At 43.4% G+C, this 8,665-nt stretch overlaps 1 protein-coding gene across 1 annotated transcript; it reads left to right on the forward strand.

Annotated features, from left to right (window-relative positions):
* The first annotated feature begins 3,380 nt into the window (after positions 1-3,380).
* LOC147429873 (putative GTP-binding protein OBGC2) lies at positions 3,381-5,610 on the forward strand. Its single transcript, XM_086495329.1, has 5 exons — positions 3,381-3,711; positions 4,189-4,297; positions 4,390-4,464; positions 4,577-4,785; positions 5,380-5,610. The coding sequence occupies exons 2-5, from the start codon at positions 4,241-4,243 to the stop codon at positions 5,516-5,518; spliced, it is 480 nt and encodes a 159-aa protein (XP_086351455.1). The 5' UTR covers positions 3,381-3,711; positions 4,189-4,240; the 3' UTR covers positions 5,519-5,610.
* The last annotated feature ends 3,055 nt before the right edge of the window (positions 5,611-8,665 follow it).

Consider the following 8,665-nt stretch of genomic DNA (forward strand, 5'->3'; position numbering starts at 1 on the left):
TCCGACCAATGGACTAGGAACCGGCCGAGGATATAAAACTAGAAGAGAAAGAAGAAGCAGAAGAAATCCTAGCTCCTAAAGTTCTGCGGAGTGGCCTAAGGGGTTAGGAATTACTAATCCTAACCTTACCAACTTCTAGAGCACTGGCCGAGGGGCCTAAAACCCAAATATCAAAAGCTTGGACTCTAGAGTGGGTTTTCGCAAATTGCGCTGACAAGCCACATGGCACTGTTGTACGGAATTTCACAATTTGCGCTGGTTGTTTTGGCAATTTTGGGCACTAGCTTTTGAGTGCAGATGCTTTTAGGATTAAGTGCTTTTAGGACCGATGCTTTTGGGGCTCTGCTTTTGGGCACCCCTTGTAAGTTTATAAGTGCCCTAGGGCCACTCCTCCAGAGGATCTGGATGTAGAGTCTCAGAGAGATTCGGACCCTGGGGAGTTGTACCTTTGCGAATCAATAAAAAAAAATTGCCGAAAGGGGCGCTAGTCTTTGGGGCCAATGACGTCTAGGCGTGGAACTCCGCCACTCCGTGTCTCACATGGATTTTATCTCTCTTCTCTTTTCAAGTTGTTTTGAAGTATGGAAAGTGCTGCCAAGTGTGTAGATTGTGGTTATCTCTGTGTTTTCGTCCGCCCACCGGAGGTGATTACACAAGTGGGTGGTCACAAGCGGACAGGGAGGTCTCGTACGGTCACGCACATTTGTCCACGTACGAAGATGTGCAGTACTCATCGAACTAGAAAATTTTATGTCGTACGACATCGTTACGTGTGTTCGAAAATAAAAACACGCAATTATTAAGCCTAAATTTGACACTTGAGACAATTAGACAATTGATAGAACACTTGAAAGATGTAGAGCTTGACGCTTGAGGGTTGACACTTGAGCTTGAGAGGTTTTTGCAATGAAGAGCTTGAGGATTTTTTGAAATGGCCGTTAAAACCATCGGACGGGACGTACGAGACCATCGGACAGGACGGGACGTCACGTTGGTCGGACGTGAACTACCCTGCAAGCGGCACAGCCTGCAGGTGGTCACTGTAGACTAATCAGCTTCCATGTGCGGTAGCTCGATGGGCGACTAGCCATTGGAACATGGTGAATCTCCTCTGCTCTGTGCTGTCCCACAAGCGCTCCACTCCCCAAAATTTGTAAGGAACTTAGCTGTGGGCCCCTTCTTGTGCCAGTGACCTACTGCAATAGGGCAGATCTCTCCCCCAGCAGCCAGTATGTGACACCCGAGTCGTGTTGTGTATTGGAAGAAAGGGATTCTTGAGTGATCGGCTGAAGAAAGGGATTCTTGGGTGATCAGCTGAAGCAAAAGGGTCCCATCAAAACCACTCCCCAATGTCCCATTGCACTCAAGATAAAGGACGACTCTCCCAAGCTCAAAGCCTCCAATATCTAGTCTCAAGATCTGCGTGCTCAGGATCAAGCACACAGATCCTCCCTTTGATGCCCACAACTTGAGTCCCCTGGAAGCAGCACTCTGCTACCTCTGGTGCCTTAGTAGGAACTCTGTGGAGGCAACCCTCTTGCTGAACCTCAAAGAACATGCAAAGGCCCCGACCCTAATTGTGATGAGGACCTCAGTGCGAGTAAATGCCCCCATCCAACCAGGAGCTGCCGACTCGAGAGGCGTATGCCAGTGTTGGTAAGGCCTCGATGATGTCCTAACGCATGCTTTGTACCCCCCTCATGCCTTGCAACTAGATGCTTTAACTCTCCTCTGGTAGTGTTGTGAGGTGCAACGAGTCACCCAGGGTATAGGCTCGATCCTCTACCATGGGACCCTTGAGTCATGGGGTCTACTACCAACCATGTAACCTCGCTGTGTAGTGACCAACGGGTTCCATGTAAGAGGCTGTCTCAAGCGCTTCTCAGTGCATGTGGGTTGATGCTGCTCAAGTCCCCTCCTCAATTGCTCCCAAGACCGAAGTGAGCTCAACGCGAAACGGTCCTCCCATGTTCTGCTCAGGCCCACTTTGGGCATCTTTTTAAAAATCCAACGAGTGGAGGGGCTCCAAGGGCCACCCGTGTGTGGAACTCGTCCTCTAATCCGATGTAGCAAAAGTTATTTCCAGGGCTCCTCCCTTGGAAGGAGACCTGGCAAAGAGCTTCCCAAGGAGGGCTCTACTCTGCCATACTGGGATTGATGATACCCAGCCCCCTTGAGAGCAAGGTAGGGTGATGACCTGCTAGGAGACTTTGGCCTGAGCCAAGTGCGTCTCTCCTTGTCCACAGAAAGTTCCTGATCAGCCTCTCAAATTGGCTAATGCAAGAACTTGAGAAAATCTAGCAAGATGTGATGTACCACATGGTGGCCAAGAGCACTTGGTTGGCACAATAGCCCTACCAGCAAGAGATAGTGTCACAAGGACGTGGCAACTACTAACCTTATTTGTTGGTTTCTTTCCCTTGATTTTTGTTTAATTCTTGGGGCCCTTTTTTTGAAGTTGCAAATGGTTGGACATTGTATGGCCAGTGTGAAACGGCCGACGACCGAGAGTTTCACCCGCAGACGGGAAGGCCTTGTCGCAACGAGTTGGTCGGGCCGACTGGCACTGAAATCCGAGCAGTAAAAGTATGTCTAGGCTCTACTCAAGGTTTGAAGAGAAGATCACCCAATAACTGGGCTACATTGCATTTTTGGATGTGGTCCCAGTGGTGATAGATGGTCAGATGACCAGTGGAAGTGCCATGGAAGCATCTCCTAAAATTTAGGGAAATGTTATTTTGGGCCATAAAATGTGTTCGTGTCATTAGCTCCGGAATGACAAGAGGAACATTTTATTACTCTGCCGCTAAGTCAATTGAGCAACCGGTTGAGATATTTTTTGACCGAAAGGTGCAAAACGGGAAAACCATGCACGAGTGCCATTTTTTGGCACATTTTTGGGCACTTTCTAGCTTAAGAGAGAGAGAAGCTTTGAAATTAAACGTAGGGTTGCATTTTCAGTCGTATGGTGGATTGTTGCAGGTATCAAAGCTATTGTGTGCTTGCCTACCCTCTATGTACATTGAAGTGCAAGAACTGAAGCCTTGCACAACATTCATTGCTCTCTCTCTCCCCCCTCCGTGCAGATATGTGATGCCCCACAAGAGGGCTCTTCATTTGACCTATGTACAGTTGTGTGGGTTCATGCGCGATTGCCGAAGCAAGAGCCTCTTACACAGGTACTGGATTAGCTAGTTGCTAATCCCCCACAGGTACAGGTGAATTTGGAGAGATTTCATGTGAGAAATCTCGTTCAATTCAAAGAGCAAGTAGCCCTACAGGTGCGGGAGCTCGAGGACTTGCTACGGATGCGATTGGCTAGCCAAATGGATCCCAAAATAGGGAAATACCAAACCCAAGAGACCAAGAAAGAGGGAGAGAAGAGATGACGTGGTATCCCGGATTTTGCGGCGCAAATTACAGGAGGTGGCAGCTTTTTTGTCAGTGATGAAAGCGGTTGACTTGCAAAGTGTTTGTGAGCGCCAGTTTTAGCATAGGCTGCTCTTGCAGCTTTTGCATCAGGTGCTTTTGGGCTTCAGTGCCTTCAAATATGAGCCTTGGGAGTCGGTTGTGGGAGATCAGGGCATGGTGAAATGTTTGCAGAGCGACTCGCTGTCAGTCTTACTCTGAGATTATGAATATAAAAAGAAGTACCGAAAGGACTTGGGGGCCAGTGCTTCTGGGAGTGGAACTCCGTCTCCTGTCTACAGTGTGATGTTCTCTCTTTTAAGTTGAAGTAGTTTCTGTTTTGGTTCAGTTTAGTGATTGTTGTAGTGATTCTACCGCCTTGCCAATGGTTTCCCTGTTACATGAAGAGTTGTCTCCCATGAATGCCTTTTGCTTGAAACCTTCTAGTCCTTGGTTATGGTCACGATCAAGGCATGTTTTTAATATTTGCATTGTCCTCTTATGGTGTACCCGTGTGTTGTGTAGAACTGCGACTATTCTTTTCCTGTAGGATTATTGCTAACATTTGACATAGTTGTTGAATCATCTGCGCTTGTTGAGGTGCATGCATGCTCCAGTTTCTTGCAAAGTGAAAGGAGTTCACAGTTTTCAAAACAATTGATTGTGTTTTGGGATGCAGACAGTGGATTTTGCTGTTGAATCTTCTCGGATCTCATGGTTGCTCTTGTGATGGCAAGCTTTTACTGTAACTCCTGACTTAAAACTGTCTTCCTGTTTCAGGGTCTGGGAAGAATGTTTCTTAGGCATTTGTGCAGAACAAGGATTGTAGTTCATGTCGTGGATGCCTCTTCAGAAGACCCGCTGGAAGATTGCAGGGTACTTTTGTGAGGTAAAATTCAAAGACCGTAAAATCCCATTATCAGATCAATATATGTGGGCAATGAGCAGAAAAATGAACTAATAGGGGAAGCTATTTTTTAGGAGCTACAAATGTACAACCCTGATTATTTGGAGCGGCCACACATTGTTGTATTGAATAAGCTGGATATTCCTGAGGTATGCTGCTTTATTGGAACAAGAACCAACACACATGCTTGTTCAGGTTGTGCTTAGGGTTCACAAAAGTAGAAGCTAAGGCCGTTTTTTATATGATGAAACTTGGCTCCAGGCTGAGGCAAGATTTGAATCATTGAAAGAACAGATTCTTATGCTGGGCACCCAGTCAACAAACCCCCCTGAGTCAGACGATAATGGATCAGACGATTTGTTAATTGACTGTGGGGCAAGCTCAGTCAATGCGAGAGAGTACTTTTTCAGTCAGCAGGAGCCTGTCCGAAAGTTCCCTCATGCCGCGGCAGTTGCTGGGATAAGCGCTCTGTATGAATCTGTCTTTTCTCTTCGTTGTGTTGCAAGTGATACCGTGTAGATGAACAGCTTCTTGTGGAAACTTTGGCTTAACCATAGATGCACATTCTCTATCATAGTTTGAAACATATGCTTATGTTTGAGGTTGAAATGTTTGGAGAATGTTTGGCCAAACATTCTGGTCTTTTCAAAAAAGTGTAAAAACTCTGGAGCTAGTTCTGAATGTTCAATGTCAAGTTGTTACTTGTAAGTCGAATTTTTAATCATTTTTTGGATAGCATCTTATCTAAAAAGTGGCTAGAATTTAGGGTTACATATGTTTAAGGCAGCCTCTTTGAAACATACTATAACAGACGTCTATGCCCGTATGCATAGGCGTATATGTGCCATATGTTTCAATCTATGCATAGTATCATTCTTGTGTGCTCCACAAATTTGGCTTTACTATGAATGCTAACCACTTTGACCCATGGTGCTTGCTCTTGGATGCAATGCACCTTTATATCAACTGATGCATCATTCTATTGCCCTAATCAAATGGATATATTCATAAATAGAGTCTTGTAGAAAACTAACTGTTTACCATTTTGTCCTATCTATATGCAGGGAAGGATTGGGCGTAGAGGACCTTTTGATTATGATAAGGTCTACTCATGAAAGTACAGATTCAAAGCCTCAGAAACCTGCTGAGAGGAGGTTGCAACCAAAGCCAGAGATGTATGTCCCCCCGAAGTGGGAGCTCTAGGTTGAAAAGGGACAGTTTGTAACATAGAGTTCTGTGAGTTGGGTTCTTTCCCTTGTGCTCTTTGAGTCTAGAGAACACATTTACAAAAATGAGAAAAGAGGGGGGGGGGGGGGGGGGGGGGGGGGGGGGGGGGGGGGGGGGGGGGGGGGGAGGGGGGGGGGGGGGGGGGGGGGAGCTATAGCTCGAGTGATTTAATGACTTAATGCCTGTCTTTGGAACAATTGTGTCAAGGTATGCCAACCTTCTTCATGTTTGGCCATAGCACATTGTACCTGCTATTTTTTGAGTTGACAAAAGGGAATAGCATTAAGCTTTCAAGCAGTATCACTAACCTTATCATAATAAATAGCTGGCTGCTTCATTGCCATTAGCTTTGATGTTTAAGAGTGGCTGCATGTTTATAGGCCCTTATTGACAAAATTTTGTTGCTTTGCGAGTAGTCAATCATTACTAGTCTCTGGCATTCTTCCAAATGACACCATATTAGGACTTAGCTGTCGGTTTGATAGCATGCCTTATCAACACATTCATTTGAGGCTTGTTGATGAGTTATAAGCTTTGCTAGAAGTAAAAGTGTGTCTGACCTTGCAATTCTACCCTTCAGAATTCCAAAAACTCTAGATCTAAGCAAAGGGAGAAGAAACACAAAGTATTTTGTAGAAAGGGACACAGCTTCCATCAAAATGAGTTTGGTGTCTCAATTATAGCTCGAATACTAATTCCTCAAGCAAAATGCTATTTGGAATAAATATAAACTTACAAAGAGCGTTCTCATAAAAATAGGATTAATATATTAGTTATAGAAGCTTTTTAAAAAAAATGTGTATTAGGTGAAACTTTTTTTGCTATGGCAAAATAAAAGAAAGCTCTTAAAAGTGAAGCAATCCTTGGAAGGTAGCTCTTAGAGTCGAGACCTCGCAAAAAAATGTCCCAACATTTGATGTCAACAAGTTTGGATGGCGGCGGTAGAAAATGGAGGTAGTTGCAAAGAGTGTTGTTTGTTTTTTGGGTGCTTGTATGGTCTTACAATAACCAGTGGTTAACACCTTGATTAAGTAGGATAATGAAAGTCAAATCAACTGATCAAGGGTTCAATTAAAAGCTTATGCAAAAAAGTTTCTCATCACACGTTTGATGTCATCAGTTTGCTGCCAATATCTTTCATTTTTTCACGCAAAGATGTCATCTCCCATACATTGTATACATGTGACAACATCTGATTGTAAATACAAAAGCCCAACAAAAATGAAATGTACTTGAATAGAAACTAATATGGCACATATCAAGAGAGTGGCCAATGTCAATATTTGTGATTTTCGTTCTAGGGAGCTTGTGTTGAGGATGTGTTGCAATCCGTCCTTAGGGCCTTGTTGGCGAGAAAATAGTAGAAGTAAAGCCTGATAAAAGGACACATCATATCATGCACACAAAAAAGTAAAGTCTACCCAAAATGGAGCTACCACATAGCAGGAGCACAACCTATGGCACTTTCATTAATTTTAATAATGCCGAGGGCTTGCCCATTTCATAGAACACTTGTGAAGTCCAACAACAAATCTACAAAATATACTGCCATTTCTTTCTTTACTAATACATCAACAAATAAAACCAATGCCGGGACTTGAGCATGTAAGCAAAACCATTTCAACTAATTGGTTCCACTCTTGATGTATGAAGAGCTTGAGGGACCATATAGCAACTTTTGTAAGAAACTTTAATTGATTCATCCATTTTGAAGGCTCTTGGAGCTTTTCTTTTCATCTTCGTCAATTGTTGCAAGTGTTGCATCGATAACACCGAATTCTTAGCACAACCCCCCCCCCCCCCCCCAAAACCTTCCAAATACATATGAAGACAATTGTACAAAAAGAATCCACATTAAGAACTTGTATTAGCTTAGTCTTTCATAGAAATGGAGGTTCATGTAAAGTTCTTTCCACATCAACCTTGTTCCATTTGTCACAAAAATAGCTGAGAGTGTTTGACGAGTGTAATTGATTTATTGTGCTCACATTGCATGTGATCAATAGATGGCTTCTTATCATGCCATGCTTCATAAGGAGTCGTAGACTGCAAAGATTCCGTAGGAAACCTCTTAAGTACGCAAGTAGCACACATGATGGCCTCAAGCCAAAATGAATGTGGCAAAGCTTGACTCTTGACCATACATCATGTCATCTTCGTAAAGCGATGTGAGGTAATGTGCTTTGTAGAACCACTATCAAAGTACCATACATGTGAATCTGCAGCAGCTAGCATACATGCATAAGTAGGATCATGGACAGAAGGATCATAGGTACACTTTGCACTAAATCCCCACTCTACATCTGCATCAGTATCACAATCTCCTTTCCCAGAATATTCTACAATAGCTACACTGTAGTGGAGCTACTCTCTTTCTTCTTGGCCTCGTTTGCCTTCAATTTAGGACACTACTTTATTAAGTTATCATTAGCCTTGCAATAATGGCAACACATCTTCTTTTTCCTTTTTCACCAAAATTTCTAAACGAGATGCTACCAATAGAAGCATTAGAAATAGGTTATTTGCTACTCATTGAAAAACCATGAGAAGTGGCTACATTGTTGTTACCGCCTTTTCTTTGAGCAGCAACAAAAGATTATTCAACTGCACGTTGTTTAGCCATGTTCTTTCTTGAAAGTGACTATTGCAACACCAATGTACATAATGCATCAAATTTGTCAGCTTGAGGGTTTCCTTGGGTCATAAGTCTCCAAGTACAAGCAAAAGTCTGGTAAGAATTGGCAAGGCATCAAGAACAGTCTGCATAAGTGAACTGTCAGAAATGATCGCCTATAGAAATGAGTTGCTCATTGATATCCTTGATACCATCAAGAAAAGTTTCTGTGTCATCTTCCTCTTGCATAATCCTCAACTCCATCTCTTTATGCAGTAATGCAATTTTAGCCTCATTACGACTTGCATAAAGACCACCCAGAATAGCCCAAGCCTCTTTTGCTAATTTAGCTGAGCGAATAGGAAGAGTAATATTGTGCTTCACAGATAATGAAATCAATGCATGAGCCTACCAATCTCTAACATTCCAACAAGACTACTCAACCGTAGGCAAAAAACTCTAGCAGCAATAGACATGTCATCAGAACCTGCAACATCCTCAATAGAGCC

The sequence above is a fragment of the Adiantum capillus-veneris genome, chromosome 22, assembly GCF_014529385.1.
Source record: "Adiantum capillus-veneris isolate H3 chromosome 22, ASM1452938v2, whole genome shotgun sequence".
Lineage (NCBI taxonomy): Eukaryota > Viridiplantae > Streptophyta > Polypodiopsida > Polypodiales > Pteridaceae > Adiantum > Adiantum capillus-veneris.

Coding starts and splice junctions, on each gene's coding strand:
- LOC147429873 (XM_086495329.1), top strand. CDS start 4,241: ATGTCGTGGATGCCTCTTCAGAAGACCCGCTGGAAGATTGCAGGGTAC. Junction 4,298..4,389: donor TTGCAGGGTACTTTTGTGAG/GTAAAATTCAAA, acceptor GCTATTTTTTAG/GAGCTACAAATGTACAACCC. Junction 4,465..4,576: donor ATAAGCTGGATATTCCTGAG/GTATGCTGCTTT, acceptor ACTTGGCTCCAG/GCTGAGGCAAGATTTGAATC.